Below are 19,472 nucleotides of genomic sequence, written 5' to 3'. Positions count from 1 at the left end.
ATGTGTCTCCAGCAGAGCCCTGGCAGCCACTGGTGACGTGTGGCTACCAGGTCTAGCAGGCAGCAGGTCTTCTTCTAGGAGGCTGTAGATGACTGTCACCACCTAATGCGACAACCTGTGTGTCCCGAAGCACTGCTGTTCCGACATGTCAAGGAAGCTCAGCCTCTGCCTGTAGATGCTGTGTCGCGGTTAGTCCCTCCTGCGAGCTGCTCCCCTATCTGCTGTCCAGCTGCTGCTGGTCCCCTCTCTAATGTCCTGCTACAGGTCTCTTTATAGCAGGCTGCTGCTGGTGCTGGTCATATTGCTCCTCATCAGAGGTCTAATCTAAGGCAGCCAAACGCCACCCATCCTGATGTGATTCAGGAAACCGCAAAAGTGTAGAAAATAAAGAACATAAGAACATAAGAAATAGGAGCAGGAGTAGGCCAATTGGCCCCTCGAGTCTGCTCCGCCATTCAATAAGATCATGGCTGATCTGATCCTAACCGCCAATCTACTATCACAGAACCATCTCCTGAATCTAACAGAATTAGACACACGAAATAGGAGCAGGATCAGGCTACACAGCCCCTGGGCCCGCTCCGCTACCCACAGGGCCATGACCGATCCGAACCTAGACTCATGTCCAAATTCCTGCCCGCTCCCCGTAACCCTTAATTCCCTTTACTCCTAAGAAACTGTCTATTTCTGTTTTAAATTTATGTAATGATGTAGCTTCTACAGCTTTTTGGGGCAGCATATTCCATGGACCTACCACCCTCTGAGTGAAGTAGTTCCTCCTCATCTCAGTTTTGAAAGAGCAGCCCCTTATTCTAAGACTGCCCCCTAGTTCTAGTTTCACCCATCATCGGGAACATCCTCCCCGCATCCACCCGATCCAACCCCTTCACAATCTTATATGTTTCAATAAGATCGCCTCTCATTCTTCTGAACTCCAATGAGTAGAGTCCCAGTCTACTCAACCTCTCCTCATATGTCCATCCCCTCATCCCCGGGATTAACCGAGTGAACCTTCTTTGTACTGACTCGAGAGCAAGTATGTCTTTTCTTAAGTATGGACACCAAAACTGTATGCAGTATTCCAGGTGCGGTCTCACCAATACCTTGTACAACTGAAGCAATACCTCCCTATTTTTATATTCTATCCCCCTAGCAATGAAAGCCAACATTCCATTGGCCTTCTTAATCACTTGCTGCACCTGTATACTAACCTTTTGAGTTTCGTGCACCAGGACCCCCAGATCCCTTTGTACTTCAGTACTTTCCAGTTTCTTGCCATTAAGATAATAACTTCCTCTACGATTTTTCCTGCCAAAGTGCATAACCTCACACTTTCCAGTATTGTATTCCATCTGCCAAATCTCTGCCCACTTACTTAGCCTGTCTATGTCCCCTTGCAGGTTTTTTATGTCCTCCTCACTCACTACTTTCCCCCCCATCTTAGTATCATCTGCAAACTTTGATATGTTACACTCGGTCCCCTCCTCCAAATCGTTAATATAGATTGTAAAGAGTTGGGGACCCAGCACTGACCCCTGCGGAACACCACTAGTTACTGATTGCCAGTCTGAGAATGAACCATTTATCCCAACTCTCTGCCTTCTGTTAGATAGCCAATCCTCTATCCATGCCAGAATATTACCCCCAATCCCGTGATTTTTTATCTTAAGCAATAATCTTTTGTGTGGCACCTTGTCAAATGCCTTTTGGAAGTCTAAATACACTACGTCCACTGGTTCCCCTTTATCCACCCTATATGTTACTTCCTCAAAGAACTCCAGCAAATTTGTCAAACATGACTTCCCCTTCATAAAACCATGCTGACTTTGTCCTATTAAATTATGATTATCCAAATGTCCTGTTACTGTCTCCTTAATAATGGACTCCAAAATTTTACCTACCACTGATGTTAGGCTAACCGGTCTATAGTTTCCAGCCTTCTGTCTACTGCCCTCTTTAAATAAGGGTGTTACATTAGCAGTTTTCCAGTCTGCCGGGACCTTTGCCGAGTCCAGGGAGTTTTGGAAAATTATTACCAATGCATCCACAATCCCTACCGCCACTTCCCTCAAGACCCTAGGATGTAAACCATCAGGTCCAGGTGATTTATCCGCCTTGAGTCCCATTATTTTACCGAGTACCACTTCCTTAGTGATTTTGATCGTGTTTAGCTCCTCCCCCGCTATAGCCCCCTGTTTGTCCAGTGTTGGGATATTCTTAGTGTCCTGTACTGTAAAGACTGATACAAAATATTCATTCAGTGTTTTTGCCATCTGCATATTTCCCACCATTAATTTTCCGGTCTCATCCTCTAAGGGACCAACATTTACTTTAGCCACCCTTTTTCTTTTTATATAACTATAAAAACTCTTACTATCTGTTTTTATATTTTTTGCTAATTTACTTTCATAATCTATCTTCCCTTTCTTAATTAATCTTTTTGTTATTTTTTGCTGTCTTTTAAAGTTTTCCCATTCCTCTATCCTCCCACTAGATTTGGCTACCTTATAGGCCCTTGTTTTTAGTCGAATACTATCCTTAATTTCTTTACTTAGCCACGGATGGCTGTCTTTTCTTTTACACCCTTTTCTTCTCAGTGGAATATATATTTTTTGGAAGTTGTAAAATAACTCCTTAAATGTACACCACTGATCATGTAGCGTCTTACCCTTTAATCTATTTTCCCAATCCACTCGACTCAATTCCGCTCTCATACCTTCATAGTCTCCTTTATTCAAGCTTAGCACGCTTGTTTGAGATCCAACCTTCTCACCCTCTAATTGAATATGGAATTCAACCATGTTATGGTCACTCATTCCAAGGGGATCCTTTACTAGGACATTTTTAATTAATCCTGTCTCCTTACACAGGACCAGATCTAAGGTTGCTTGCCCCCTGGTCGGTTCAGTTACATACTGCTCAAGAAACCCATCCCTAATACACTCAATGAACTCATCCTCAAGGCAGCCCTGCCTAATTTGATTTGTCCAATTAATATGATAGTTAAAATCCCCCATAATTATAGATGTTCCCTTATTACAAGCCTCAACTATTTCCTGATTGATACTCCATCCAACAGAGTTGCAACTGTTCGGAGGCCTATAGACTACGCCCACTAGTGTTTTTTCCCCTTATTATTCCTTATCTCCACCCAAACTGTTTCATTATCCTGATCTTTTGACCCAATATCATTTCTCTGTATTACAGTGATTCCTTCCTTTATTAACATAGCCACCCCACCTCCCCTTCCTTCCTGCCTGTCCTTCCTGATCGTTAAATAACCTGGTATGTTTAATTCCCAGGCATTGTCACCCTGCAGCCATGTTTCTGTAATGGCCACAAGATCATACCCATATGTAGTTATTTGTGCCATTAACTCATCTATTTTGTTACGAATGCTACGTGCATTCAGATAGAGAACTTTCAAAGATGTTTTGTGACACTTAGTTCCTGCTTTTGCCCTTTTTATTACTTTACCTTTTACTCCATACCTTCTGCCCCTTCCTGACAAGCTCTGGTTTTTAATTTCCCCACTGCTACCTAAGTCTATGACCTTCTCTGTTGTCATTTTTATTATTTGCTCTCTAGGAACCTCCCCCCCCCACTAGTTAGTTTAAAGCCCTCTCTACAGCCCTAGTTATATGATCCGCCAGGACTCTAGTCCCAATACTGGCCAAGTGAAGCCCGTCCCAACGGAACAGCTCCCTCCTGCCCCAGTACTGGTGCCAGTGTCCCAGGAAGCAAAACCCATTTCTCCCACACCAGTCTTTGAGCCACGCATTTAACTCTCTAATTTTATTTGTCCTAGCCAAATTTGCTCGTGGCTCAGGTAATAATCCAGAGATTATTACCCTTGAGGTTCTGTCTTTTAATTTGACCCCTAGCTGCTCATACTCCTTTAACAGAACCAGCTTCCTAGTCCTATCTACGTCGTTTGTACCAACATGGACCGCGACAACTGGATCCACCCCCTCCCACTGCAAGTTTCTTTCCAGCCCAGAGGAGATGTCCTTAACCCTGGCACCGGGTAGGCAACACAGCCTACGGGACTCTCGCTCTCGGCTGCAGAGAACTCTATCTATCCCCCTAATAACACTATCCCCTACCACTACAACATTTCTATTTACTCCCCCATCTTGAATGGCCCCCCGTTCTACGGTGCTGTGGCCAGGTTGCTCATCCTCCCCGCAGTCCCTGTTCCCATCCTCACAGGGAGTAAGAACCTCGAACCTGATGGACAAGAGCAAGGGCTGCGGCTCCTCCAACACTACCTCCTGGATCCCCGTACCTGCCTCACTCGTAGTCACACCGTCCTGTCCCTGACCATGGGCTATATCTGAATTAATTAACTTCATAGGTGTGACCATCTCCTGAAACACAGAGTCCAGGAACTTCTCCCCCTCCCTGATGTGTCGCAGTGTCTGAAGCTCAGACTCCAGCTCATCAACATGGAGCTGGAGTTCCTGTAGCAGCAGACACTCGTCATAGATGTAATCACCGTGAGCCTCAATGGGGTTCACCGGCTCCCACATCTCGCAACAGTAACACATCACCTGCTCCATTCTATGTAATTAATTAAATTTGTTATTGTTAGTTATGGACACCCTCTGCCCGAGTATAGATGCTAGTATCCCCTTTAATTTAATGGATTTAAATTAAATCAATCCCTCTAATTACACCAGTTAAATGGTTCACCAACAGTCACTCTGCACCAGAAAGGCCTTATTAACTGCAACCCACAGAGTTAAAGTTTGAAAAGAGCACCTAACACCCCACTTACCCAAACTCACAGCACTCTCTGCTGACTCGCACTCAGTGCTTGCTCGCACTAGCAATGGTCTTTTTATACTGTTTGTTTGTTTACAGCCAAATGAGTCACCCCTGCTGATTGGTTAGAAAACTGGTTTTCACTGCCTGCTGTGCCAATTTACTCCTACTGCAGTGTAACCTTGTTTTACTCTTCTTAAACCAACAGAATCCCAAATACTTAACTTTTCCCCTTTACTTAAACTGCTTAAGTGACCTTATCAAGAATGATTTAAAGAGAAATAACAATTAAAGAACTCTCACACTTACCCAAACTCACAGCACGCTCTGCTGACCTCGCACTCAGGTCTCAGCAAAAGCACTGTCAACAAACCCTTTCCCATTAGTAGGCAAGAAAGCAGCTGCAAGTACTGAGTATTCATTGCAGTATTTCTGAGTTTGAATCAGCCTCCTCAATTGCTGTTGTGTTCTTGCCTTGCTTTCACTAGCGAGTTTCAGGAAGCCCGGGAAACCCATGGATGCGCTGTTAAATTTGAAAGTCAGTTGAAGTATCGCTCTACCAGCAGCCTCATGCACTCCAGTTAAACGCGGAAGTCGGCGAGTTGGAGCTGGCTGTCCGACGCACTCGCATTTTTCACGGTTTTCACCCCCCCCCCCCCAAACCCACGCGAGGTTAAAATGCCTCCTGTTAACTCTGTTTCTCTCTCCACAGATACTGCCCGACCTGCTGAGTATTTCCAGCATTTTCTCTTTATATTTCAGATTTCCAGCATCCGCAGTATTTTGCCTTTGTAATAGTTAGCTTATCTGTGCCATTTCCTTTATGCAGGTTGTAAACTGAACAAATTGTCTTTACCAGAGGAGATGGCACTTGAGAAGAGAGCAAACTGTTTTGATAGTGGAGGAGCCAGTTTTCATTTTTTCTGGAATCTTGCATTGGGCAATATGAAGTATGATAGGTCTCTTATTCACAGGCCATATGGGTACATATGATGCATATAATACTGCTATGAATGGCATGTGTATCAATGCTTCTTATACTGTTTACTGTATATAACTTGCATTGTCCAATTCAGAATTAACTGTACCAACAGTAGCTTTTCTAGCCTGTGATTTGCCCAAGTTAATTGTTTCAGTTTAAAAAAATACAATGAAATGTATGTAACATCATCAATATGAAGTTTTGTGTCTCACTATCCAGTTAATCATTTATTTACTTCTCCATATCAAAGACTGTTTTAGAGTTATGTAATCTTAAATGTATATTTATGGAGAACTCTACTCACACTGTCTTTAATGTTTATATAACCGTTGCATCATATTTTAAGTGTATTTTTCTGACTAATAATTCTACTCAATTACTTTTTTTTAGATATGCCTCGCACTGCGTTATTTACACAAAGAAAAAAGAATTGTCCACAGAGATATTACACCCAACAATATCATGCTGGGTGAGCAAGACAAGGTAACAATAAGTAAGTATGTAACTTAAGAATATTTGTGCATGCCTGCCTTGCGAAGTTAATTGTTAGGTACAATTAGGGAAAGTTCAGTTGTACAAGTGAAATTCTTTTAACATTTTATTACGATTCACTGCAACATAACTTGGGAGTCCCTAAGCCTTGACTCTGCTACACCTACGCCTAAGCTTTTTGGAATTGTGTGAATGGGATGTTTTCCTATGGGGAGAGAGTATTTTACTTCATATTAAACAAACCGAAACTCTGTGTGTGGAATTCTCAGTACCTTTGTTTGGAAAATTTTAAACATGGCAATAGGTTTTTGAACATCAGACACCCAGCTGACCAAAACCAACTCTACTTGTAATGATTTATTTAAACATCCAAACCTTGAGATGTTTGATTTCCCATGATGGAGAATATACCTTAGAACACTACATCAGAGATTTTCAGCAGTTTATTGTTTATCTCTAAGTGCTTTTGACCTGAGCAAAAATGCCACATCTTTCTCTGAAAACCCAATAACCAGCAAGAGCAGATTTTCTTTTTTAGAAAACCTACAATTTTCGGTCTCCCTAAAGCAGATAAAACAAGGACAAGCACAGAAAAGGAAAGATCTGGCGGTTTCAGTTCATCTCCAGGCTTCACACATGTTTTAATGCCCAACTCTGCTAACATTGCCATTAACAGCAGAAAGCATCCCCCATAGTGTCTTTTATTTATTTTGTATTATTATATTAAGTCTGTGGGATCTTGTTATGCACAACATGACTGTCATGTTTGCCTACATGACAGTCGCTGCACTTAAAATTAATCCATAGTAATTTGAAGCACTTTGAGATGTTTGAGATATTTGATAAGGCGCAAAATAAATTTCTTTCTTTTATAACTTACATTGCAAATAAACTGTTTTAACATAAAAGGCTATTCCATGGTGTTCTCTTTTAAATGACTGTTGTCGTCAGGAACATTCATCATGGAAGCCAGAAATAACTCTGAAGAAGTGCTAATTGAAAAAAACTGAAAATAATGAACACCATACAGCTTTGTCTTGATTTTAAAATAACAATTTTAAGGAAGTGATTTCAAACTTGTAACCTTTTCTTGCATATGATAATCAGTGAGAGACTCATTTATACTGGCTGCTTTAATGGTCTTCCCTGGCAAATTATTCTGTAACAGTATTACGTTTTGGATTACATGGGATATACGGCACAGAAACAGGCCATTCGGCCCAACCAGTCCATGTCGGTGTTTATGCTCCACACAAGCCTCCTCCCGTCTTTCTTCATCTAAATCTATCAGCATAACCCTCTATTCCCTTTTCCCTCATGATCTTATCTAGCCTCCCCTTAAATGCGACTATACTATTCGTTTCAACCACTCCCTGTGGTAGCGAGTTCCACATTCTCACCACTCTTTGGGAAAGAAGTTTCTGCTGAATTTTCTATTGGATTTCTTGGTGACTATCTTATATTGATGGCCTCTAGTTATGCTCTTCCCTACAAGTGGAAACATTGGCCGCGATTTTATCGATCGATGCGGCTTGGGAACGGGTCAGGTGGCTTCCGGGTTTCAGTCTCGCCCCCAATGACATCTGGTTCACGGACGTGATTTTGCGTCAATTGGCCTCGTTAAGCCCACCCTGCAGGCTTGCCGGCCAATTAGGAGGAAGCCGGTGTCGGATGACGTCATTTGATGATGTGTCAGCTGCCGGTTTTCTTAAAGGGACCACGCACTTTTTTTTGACAGCTGATTTCTCAGTGTTTGACAGCACTGAGGTGCTGCAAACACTGACAATCATTGTACAAAGGTGAGAACTTGCACACAGGCTCACCAATGACTCCCTCCTTAGGCTAGAACAGATGGTGAGGTTACAGAAGTGATCTGTCATTGGTGAGAGAGGTTCTCCCAAAGAGGTGGGACTACACATACAAATCAAAACTTGTTACCTACATAAAAGTCTAAAAATGAATTTCCCAACATTTTCTAACCTCTGAAACTCACCAGTGCACCATTGGATCCTTCACACCACTTCTGCAGCTGTCATCAATGCAGAAACATTACAACAGACTCGCAACACGCTACACTTACCTGGTGTGGTGTCCGGATGTCAGGAAGCCCGCAGTGTCCAAATTGGAAAAAGCCTGTTAACTGCCAGTTAACAACTTGTTAACAAGCAGTTAAGTGGCTAAAATCCTCCTCCTGCCGCTAGGCGTCGGGTTCATTGGCAAATTGGGGACCCGACTCTTGGGAAGATTGATTGGAGACGAGTTGACGGCGGGTTTCTGACCCGCTGTCAATCTTTGCAATTTTGCTGGATGTCCTGCCTCCAAACCCGCCCCCTGAGCGCCGGCAAAATTCCGGCCATTCTCTCTGTATCCACTCTATCAAAACCTTTCATAATTTTAAAGACCTCTATTAGGTCACCCCTCGGCCGCCTTTTTTCAAGAGAAAAGAGACCCAGCCTGGTCATCCTTTCCTAATATGTATACGCTTGCATTTCTGGTATCATCCTTGTAAATCTTCTCTGCACCCTCTCCAGTGCCTTTATATCCTTTTTATAATATGGCAACCAGAACAGTATGCAGTACTTTAAGTGTGGTCTAACCAAAGTTCGATACAGGTTTAGCATAACTTCCCTACTTTTCAATTCTGTCCCTCTAGAAATAAACCCTAGTGCTTGGTTTGCTTCTTTTATGTCGCAACTTTTAGTGATTTGTGTATTTGTACTCAGAGATCCCTTTGTTCCTCTACCCCACCTAGACTCGCACCCTCCAAATAATAAGTGACCTCCCTATTCTTCCTACCAAAATGTAATACCTTACATTTATCTGTGTTGAACTTCATTTGCCAAATATATGCCCATTCTGCAAGTTTATTAATGTCCTTCTGTAATTTGTTGCAGTCCACCTCAGTGTTGGCTATTCACCCCTAATTTGGTGTCATCCGCAAATTTAGAAATTGTGTTTTTGATTCCAAAGTCTAAATCGTTAATGTAAATTGTGAACAGCAGTGGTCCCAGCACTGATCCTTGTGGAACACCACTACCCACCTTCTGCCACTGTGAATAGCTACCCTTTACTCCTACTCTCTGCTTTCTGTCCTGAAGCCAGTCAACAATCCATTCTGCTACTTGTCCCCTGACTCCGCATTCTATGACCTTGTTCATCAGTCTATTATGGGGTACCTTATCGAAGGCCTTTTGAAAATCCAGATAAATTACATCTACTGCATTATCATTGTCTACTCTCTCTGTTACCTCTTCAAAAAATTCAATGAAGTTGGTCAAGCAAGACTTTCCCTTTTGAAATCCATGCTGACTATTCATCATCATTATATTTTTGGTTTCTAGATGTTCTTCTATTTTCTCCTTTAGTCGGGATTACATTATTTTTCTTGCCACCGATGTTAAGCTGACTGGTCTATAATTCCCTGGACATGTTCTATCCCCCTTATTAAGTATTGGTATTATGTTAGCTATCCGCCAGTCCTCTGGCACTACATCTTTTTCTAATGAATCATTAAATATACGTAGTAATGCCTCTGCTACCTCTTCCCTAGATTCTTTTAAAATGCATGGATGCAATCCATCCGGACCAGGGGTTTTATCCTCTTTCAGTTTGATTAGTTTATTTAATAAATCCCGTGTTTTATTTTAAATGCACTTATCTCATTACTAATCTTATTATCCAATGTCATGTCCACCTGTTCGATCTCCTCGGTAACTACTGAAGCAAAATAATTATTTAATATTTCTGCCATCTCTATTATATATAACCTTGGGTGAAAAGGTTTTGGGTGGCTTCTTTTTTTGTATTCTTAACTTCCTAATTTTTCATTTGTGCCTCTTAGTGAGTTGTTTTGCCTGGATTAATTTTGTTAATCCCATTCAGAATCTTGGAAAACTTCAATTGCATCACCTTGATGTGTGTCCTTTTCCAAAGTCAAACTTTCTCAATATTTCCTTATAACTTAAATTCCTGATACCCATAAGTATCTTTGATGCTTGCCTCTGTATCCCATAAATTTGCATCAAACTCTTTTTTAACAGAATGTTAGTTGTTTAACAGTACTCCACTTTTTGTCCCAGTACAATCATAAGCAGACTGCACAAATAAAAGGTGCTGTCAAATTCTCAGGAATTTGCATTCCTAATAAATGCTATTTGCACCTGCAACAGACAGAAAAACAGGTTCAGCACCAAATAAATAACAAAAGAAGTCTGACATTCTTTCATGTAACATTAAGTTATTTGATTTTTGAAGGAACTCTACCTTGCAGAGTCTGAACACCAACTCTTTGACAACTCCTACCTCCTCCTGGACCATGACCCCATTATTGAACACCAAGCCATCATCTCACAGACTGTCACTGACATCATCTCCTCTGGAGACCTTACCATGGGTCACAACCTCATAGACCCCCAACCGTGCACAGCCCACTTCTACCTCCTCCTTTAGATCCGCAAACAAGACTGTCCCGGTAGACCTATTGTGTCAGTCTGCGCCTGTCCCACAGAACTTATTTCATCTAACCTCAACTCCATTTTTTTCTCCCCGCGGTCCAGTCCCTACCCAGCTACAACTGCGACTCTTCTGACGGCCTCCGCCATTTTAACCAATTTGAGTTCCCTGACACTAACCATCTCCTTTTCACTATGGACATACAATCCCTCTATAGCTCCGTCCCTCACAAGAATGGTTTGTGGCCCTCCACTTCTTCCTTGATCCATCACCACCCTCCTCTGCCTTTGTGAACTTGTTCCCAGATTAAACAATTTTTCCTTAAATCCATTCACTTCTTAAATTGCCCAGGTATGTCCTGTTCACAAAATATAGGTCAAATCCAACCTGACGAATTACCACCCAATCAGCCTTCTCCTAATCTCAGGAAAGTGATGGAACGAGTCATCAGCAGTGCTATCAAGTGGCATTTATGCACCAATAGCCTGCTCACTGATGCTCAGTTTGGGTTCCACGAGGAACACCCAACTCCAGACCTCATTACAGCCTTGATCCCAATGTGGACAAAAGAGCAGAATCCCAGAGGTTAGGTGACAGTGACAGCTCTTGACATCAAAGCAACATTCGATTAGGGTGGCACCAAGGAAACTAGTAAAACTGAAGGCAATGGGGATCAGGGGGAAAACTTTCCAGTGGCTAGAGTCATACCTGGCACAAAGGAAGATGGTTGTGGTTGTTGACCAACCATCTCAACCCCAGCACATCGCTGCAGGAGTTCCCCAAACAGCATCCTAGGCCCAACCATCTTCAGTTGCATCATTAATCATATTCCCTCCATCATAAGTTCAGAAGTGGGGATGTTCACTGATGATTGCAGTGTTCAGATCCATTCGCAATTCCTCAGATAATAAAGCAGTCCATGCAGCAAGACCTGGACAATATTCAGGCTTGGGCTAATAAGTGGCAAGTAACACTTGTGCCACACAGGTGACAGACTATGACCATCTCCAACAAGAGAGCGCCCAACAACATCCTTTTGACATTCAATATGATTGCCTTTGCCGAGTTCCCCATTATCAACATCCTGGGGTCAGCATTGACCATAAAGTCAACTGGACCAGCCATGTAAATGCTGTGGCTACTAGAGCAGATCAGAGGCTGGGTATTCTGCAGCGAGTGTCTCACTTCCTGACCTCAAAGCCTCTCCACTACCTAAAAATCAGGAGTGTGATGCAATACTCTCCACTTACCTGGATGGGTGCAGCTGCAGCAACATTTAAGAACAAACCAGTCCGCTTGATTTTCACTTCATCCACTAGGCTAAACATCCACCCACTCCACCATTGGTGTACTGTGGCTGCAGCATGTACTATCTACAGAATGCACTGCAATAATTTGCCACTACTTCTTCAGCAGCACCAACCAAACTCATGACTGCCACCACATGGAAGGACAAGGGCAGCAGTTGCCTGGGAATGCCATCACCTCCAAGTCACACACCACCCTGACGGACATATATCACAATTTCTTCATTGTCACAGGGTCAAAATCCTGGAACTCCCTTATTAACAGCATTGTGGGAGCACCTTTACCACACAGACTTAAACGGTTCAAGAAGGCCCACCACTACCTTCTCAAGGGCAACTGGGATGAGAAATAAATGACAGCCATGCCAGCAACGCCCACATCCCAAGAATGAATAAAAGAAATACAACAAGTGTGACTCTTGTTATGTATTGTGTGTTCTCCTCCCACCTGCGGTGGTGCTGTCACAGCAGATAAATGGTTGGGGTTGTTCTCTTGGTTAGGTTTTAGCTCTCTTTGTTTGGTTCTCTCCAGAACCTTTTTGAATAAAGCACTTCATGTTTGAATCTCTGAGTTCTGAGTTCTAAATTGTGTCTAGGTAGAAAGGTACAGACACAACAAAGTGGCGACGAGGATCGGATGAATCTGCGTTGTGGGAATTTTCTTGTTTTCGACTACAAAACACTCGGAACAGAGATTGCAGCATTACATTAACGTTACGGGTGCAGTGAGTAATAGAAATTAAAATTTGAAACGTGAGATGGCTACTATATTCGGAAACATCGGTGATTTTGATGAAAATGTTGAGCAATGGAGCGCTTATACGGAACGTTTTGACTTTTGTTTTGGCGAATGCGGTGGCAAACGATAAGGTCGTGCCTACCTTTTTGAGTATACTGGGAGCAAAGACATTCAACTTACTTTGCAGCCTTGTACAGCCAGATAAGCCAGGAACTAAAACATATAAACAACTAGTGGAAATTCTTGGAGCACATTTTTCACCAAAACCTCTGGTTATTGCTGAGAGATTTAGATTTCACAAACGGAATCAAGAGGAGGGGGAATCAGTGACGATGTTTATTGCTGCTTTAAAAAGGTTGTCAGAACACTGCGAGTTCAAGGAGGTGCTGAATGACACCATTAGAGACAGACTTGTGTGTGGTCTGCTAAGTGCAGCCACACAGAAGCGCCTTCTTACTGAGGACAACCTTACTCTTGAAAATGCCATAGAAGTTAGTGTCTCCATGGAGATGGCGGAAAAGGAGGCTCACCAGTTGAGTTCAACAGGGAGAGTTCACAGGGTGTCGTCTGAACCTAAAGGTGCGCGGAACGGCACATGTTACCGTTGTGGGAAAACGGGCCATCACGCTAATGACTGCTGGTGTACGGAGCTGGAATGCCGAAATTGTGGAAAAAAAGGTCACATTGAACAGGCCGGTAGAGGTAAAAAATGAACAGACAGAGCTGGGAAGCATGAAAGCAAAATGTCTGTATTTGGACAAGAGAAGAAAAAGAGTGTTCATTCAGTGCAGTATGATGGAACAAGCAAAACAGAGGGGAGCGACACCTCTGAGGAGGAAGAGGTGCACATACTGACGGTTGCAGGTGGTCCAAATGGCTACTGGGTGTCACCACTGGTGGAGGGACAATCAGTGCGGATGGAGGTGGACACAGGCGCGGCTGTGTCCCATGTTTCAGACACTGTCTACAACAAAATGTTAAAGCATCTTACCCTTCAGCCAACAAACATTGTGCTAAAGACGTATACCAGCGAACCTGTGGCCATGAGAGGCGCCATTGAGGTGACAGTTAAATTGAAAGGACAGACTGCGAAACTGCCACTATATGTGGTAAAGGGAAATTACCCATCTCTACTGGGACGCGCGTGGCTAGAGAAAATCAAGCTGGACTGGCCTGCAGTCTGCATGATGTCAAAAGGGGAGTCAGGCCTGACTGCAGTTTTAAACAAACATGCAGAACTCTTCAATGGGCGCATGAAAAACATCAGCGTGAGACTGGACATTAAACCTGACAGCAAGCCAAAGTTTCACAAAGCCCGACCTGTACCCTATGCAATTAGGCCAAAAGTTGAGGCTAACTTGGAGGCCTTAGTCGAGAATGGAGTCCTGGAGCCTGTGAGCATGAGCAAATGGGCCACACCCATTGTTCCTGTCCTGAAAAAGGATGGATCTGTTCGAATCTGCGGGGATTTTAAAGTGACTATTAACCGGTGCTGTCTGCGGAACAGTACCCTCTCCCCCTCATTGGTGATCTTTTTACGGGCCTGGCCGGAGGGCAAAAGTTCAGCAAAATAGACTTATGCCAGGCTTATCTACAAATGCATGTCGATGACAAATCAAAGGAGCTGCTGACAATTGTGACACACAAGGGGCTATACAGGTACTGCCGCCTTCCGTTTGGAATTACGTCGGCCCCTGCTCTATTCCAAAGGGCAATGGATCAGATTTTGAGTGGACTGCCAGGAGTCCAGTGCTACCTGGACAACATCCTTGTCACTGGGACAAATGAGGAGGATCATCTTCTGAACTTGGATGCGACACTACAGCGACTGAAAGAGTACGGACTCAGAGTTCGTAAGGACAAATGTGAATTCTTTCAGTCTTCAGTTGAGTACCTGGGGCATGTGATTGACGCTACTGGCCTGCATAAGGCGCCGTCAAAGGTCAAGGCGATTGTGGAGGCCCCAGCACCCCAGAATGTGAGCCAGTTACGTTCATTTCTGGGGCTACTTAACTACTATGGGAAGTTTATTCCAGACTTAGCAACATTGCTGAAGCCGTTACATCAGTTGCTATGTCAAGGCAAAACATGGAAATGGACTGAACAGTGCAACGAAGCTTTCGCCCAAGCAAAGAAAGCATTGCTGAAGTCGGAGGTCCTGACACACTTCAACCCAAAGCTACCCATGCAGCTAGCATGTGATGTATCACCATATGGTGTGGGAGCAATCATATCCCACATCATGCCTTCTGGGGAAGAGAAACCTATCGCCATCGCATCATGCACCTTGAACAAGGCCGAGAGTAACTATGCGCAGATTGAGCGCGAGGCCTTGGGAATCGTTTTTGGAATTCGAAAATTTCATTAGTACCTGTTTGGGAGAAGGTTCACACTCCTGACGGACCACCATCCATTGACTTCAATCTTCGAGCCCCACACCGGAATTCCATCTCTTGTTGCAAGCAGGATGCAAAGGTGGGCTTTACTGTTGTCAGGACACACATACGACATCAAATATCGCAAGTCAGACTTGCACGGCAACGCAGACGGCCTTTCGAGGCTGCCCTTGCTTGTTACTCCCCCAGAGCCTCGTCAGATAGACATCTTCTACTTCAGACAAGTGGAGGGAGCACCTGTCACTGCAGTTCAGGTGCGAAGGTACACCCGCAAGGATCCAGTCCTGTCTGAGGTAATGGACGATGTCATTCGAGGGAGAGCTGTAGGAGATTCTCCTAGTTTGAAACCTTATGTTTCAAAAAGAAATGAGCTCTCCGTCCAGGCAGGTTGTCTTCTTTGGGGACGCCGTGTCATCATTCCGCCACCTCTGAGGGAACCTATACTGCAACAACTTCATACAGGCCACAGTGGGATGGTTCGGATGAAGGAAATGGCAAGAAGCTACTTCTGGTGGCCAGGTCTCGATGGAAATATTGAGGAGAAAGCCAAAACATGTTCCCCATGTCAAAGGGTCCGGAATGTTCCACAGCTGGCAACCCTACACCCCTGGGATTGGCCTGAAGAAGTGATGCAGCGAGTACATGTGGACTTCGCCGGTCCTTTCGAAGAGAAGATGTTTATGGTGGTTGTGGACGCTCGTAGCAAGTGGCCGGAGGTCGCTGTGATGAGGTCTACCACGGCAGAGAAAACAATTGAGAAACTTGGTGAGATGTTCAGCCGTTATGGCTCACCGGAACAACTCGTAAGTGACAACGGTCCACAATTTGTATCACAGGAGTTTGCAACCTTCCTGCATGTGAATGGTGTCCAACACATCAGGTCTGCGCCCTATCATCCCTCTACTAACGGCCTGGCAGAAAGGTTCGTGCAAACTTTGAAGCACGCCTTGAAGGCATTGCAAGGTCAGGGCTCAATCCACCAACGTCTGAACAGCTTCCTGTTGTCCTACAGGAATGAGCCGCATGCCACAACCAAAACTTCCCCCGCTTCGCTCATGATGAAGAGGCAGTTGCGGACAAGTTTTGACTTACTCAAACCTCCAAGGGCAGAGCAGGTTGTCCATCGTCAGCAACAAGCTCAAGTTGAAAAGAGAGAGAAAAGAGCCAAGGAGAAACGGTTTCATCCTGGAGAGCACGTCCTAGCTCGAAACTACAACACTGGACCGAAATGGGTTCCTGCTACAGTGATTGCGCAGACGGGCCCTGTGTCTTACACGGTTGAGACTGCGGAGGACATCGTCTGGAGAAGACACACAGATCAACTGTTGCTAGGAGCAGAGACAGCCACAGAGGCTCCAACGGCTGGTTGGCCTGAACTGTTTCCGGATGATACCGCAAACCAGCATCCTTTGCCACAGTGCTCTTCTCCAACACAGGAAGTCAAAGAGACTGTTCCACCTGTGCAAACTCCTGACTTTCGACTGACACAGGCACCTTCTCTATCTAGGCCTGTGTCAATGCCTACTGCTGTGGAAGCCAGCGATGACCGCCGGTACCCTGCCAGAGAGCGGCGGCCGCCAAGACGCTTGGATCTGTAGGCTTAGTGACTTACCCACAAGATTGGGGCAGAATAAACACCAGGGTAAAGTCAGGGTTTGAGGCAGTCTACCTCTACCCTTGGTTAGTTGAGTACATTGAAAGTAACTTATCTGTTGAGGAATAATGTGGACCTTTCATTTAAGAGGGGAGGAATATGTTAAGTATTGTGTGTTCTCCCACCTGTGGTGGCGCTGTCACAGCGGATAAATGGTTGGGGTTGTTCTCTTGGTTAAGTTTTAGCTCTCTTTGTTCGGTTCTCTCCATACCCTTCTTTTTGAATAAAGCACTTAATGTTTGAAGTTCTGAGTTCTAAATTGTGTCTAGGTAGAAAGGTACAGACACAACAACTCTGAGTTCCCAGTTGCTTGTCACTTCAATTCTTTGTCCTACTCCCACTCTGACCTTTTTGTCTTTGGCATTCTATACAGTTCCAATGAAGCTCAGTGCAAGATTGAGGAATAGCAATTCATCTTTCTATTAGGCACTTTGCAGCCCTCTGGCCATAAGTGGCTTTAACAACTTCAGACTTAACCATAGCTCTGATTTTCTCTCTAACAGCAGTGTAGGATGGGTGTACCAACATTTCTGGGGATGGGAGAGGTTGTGGGTTGGTGCTTGGGATGCTCAGGACACGGCCGGCATGGTGGTTTGCACCCCTGGTGTCTATCTACCTTCTCCTTCCATCGCACTCCATGACCGCTGGAACTGGCTCAGCTTTGCCAGTTTTGACATGCTTCCCTCCCCATCTACTTTAACTAATCAGCCATCCGCTGGGTCTCGTATAAATCTTTAATTTCTCATCGTGCCTCCTTTTGTCTTGTGCTTTTATCACATCTCTCATTTAATCAAATCATTTTCTTCACCCAATTACTTTACAGAGCCTTTTTCTTTTTGTGTCATTTATTCCTCACCCCCTTTTCCCTTGCTTTGTTCCTCCTCATAAGCTGTTCATCTTTAATATCTTCTGGTTCTGACGAAGGGTCATAGACATGAAATGTTAACCTTTTTTGTTTCTCCACAGATGCTACCTGACCTGCTGAGTGTTTCCAGCATTTTCTGTTTTCAGACTTCAGCATCTACCGTATTTTGCTTTTTGATGTTGATGCTCCCTATCACTAGGTGGCATAATAGCTCCGTATAAGATTTGTCAACTTTCTCTTTTTAAAATATTTTCTGTGTCATTCCTCAATATATTTGAGATGCAAAGCAGTTTACTGTAACAAAAACTTCATCTATTGACTCTAAAAGAGAACCGAAGTTACTAAAAAGCAAAGTGGGCTTCTAAAGTGGTCAGCTGCTACATCAAAACATCATACTGCTTTTTATATTTTAGATATGTCTTTTGGAAAGATGCAGCTCAAAATCTAAAAATTGGAGACCTGTTTTTTAAACTCTATTTTCCCATTTGAAAGAAGGAAAATCTACAACGTAGCTTTTAGGTCCCACTGATAATGGAGTAAGTTTCCAGACCAGGGTTGTGAAAAGGAATGATTCCAACTTAAAGATCAGCTAAAAATAAGGATATTGGAACCCAGATTTTTGTAGCTGTCTGCAATGGTTTTACTCTAGAATGTCTTAAATGCATTTTATTATAATTATAAGTGTTGCACTGCCAGAAACCTTCACCCTTTCCCTTACAAAGTTACTCAGGTCTTGAACGACTTTCAGGCACTCCAGAATACAGAGCTTAAGCCCAGTTGTATGATGCAATAGGCAACAGCTGCAATTGCATGAAAAAGCATTGCGATTATATCAACTTGTTTAGTGATTTATAGAGAGAAACTGGTATTTTGTAGGGCTTGTTCAAGCTAAAGCAACACCCACCCCAGCCTTAAAATACCTGGAGCTTTTAGTTATAGAAAGCTCATAGTTGAATTTAGCTAGATGAGTTGATGAGTGCCGTGGCTTGATTATTGTCCATTACCTGATCAGGATACCACAGTCATTCATCTATAATCTAACGTTCTTGTCTCAGGTGGCACCAGAAATTCATGTCTTCTATTCAGCCCATCATAAATTCAGAGGGCTCGAATCTCCTCCACTATACCACTAATGAAGGAAAATAGGCTGGGAGGTCTATCACATCCCCACCCTTCCTACTGCCATCCTGGATTTCACCCTCTTTGCCATCAAAGGAAGTAGGCCGCCTGAGACCAGACCACCCTGCTGCATGTATATGACTGCGGGGAGGCAGAGTCTGGGTTCCTGCCCGATTTTGCTCCTTACTGCTGACACCAGAGACCAGCTGGAAGAACCACACAATCGGCAGGGATCCAAACCCAGGGTCAGTCTTGAAAAATGTCTTCCTGTTGTGAGATCAGACCATAGTGTAGAAGATAAAGCTTGTAATGCAACAAACTCAGGAGTCAAAATCAAAAGCAGAGGATCAACAATTCTCCTCCTCTCCAAATCAACAATTCTCCTCCTCTCCAAATCAAAGGGGAGTGCCAAATCACTATTGTTACTTCTCTTTCCATTTTTAATAGCAGTGAGGCATGTACCTCCAGTAACTAACTGATCCTGTGCTAGGCATGGTCCAAGTTAGAATATCAACCTGTAAAAGGTAACTAACAACATTTCTAGGCTCTTTCCACACAACAAACCCCGTAGTACAAGCATAGTTATAAGATGAATCCTGTCTAACAAAATAAGGAAACCAATCAATTGCTTATTAGTAGACATCCTGATTGAATGAATCTGCTTGTCATCATTCCTTAGTGTCAGCAAATCGTGAAAGA

General features: G+C 43.7%; 1 protein-coding gene across 11 annotated transcripts in view; it reads left to right on the top strand.

Annotated features, from left to right (window-relative positions):
• Positions 1-19,472, top strand: part of nek10 (NIMA-related kinase 10) — a 470,337-nt gene that overhangs the window by 269,153 nt on the left and 181,712 nt on the right. For all 11 annotated transcript variants that reach the window (XR_015078459.1, XM_085988547.1, XM_085988546.1 and 8 more), the window contains one exon: positions 6,140-6,242. Coding sequence is in view for 10 of the 11 variants with exons in the window: in XM_085988547.1 (XP_085844673.1) it covers positions 6,140-6,242 (103 nt within the window). In the remaining variant the exon portion in view is untranslated. The remainder of the gene's footprint in view (positions 1-6,139; positions 6,243-19,472) is intronic.

This window comes from Somniosus microcephalus, chromosome 5 (assembly GCF_052327205.1).
Source record: "Somniosus microcephalus isolate GS21.2 chromosome 5, FLI_Smic_1.0, whole genome shotgun sequence".
NCBI lineage: Eukaryota > Metazoa > Chordata > Chondrichthyes > Squaliformes > Somniosidae > Somniosus > Somniosus microcephalus.
This window is presented reverse-complemented; position numbering and strand designations above follow the sequence as displayed.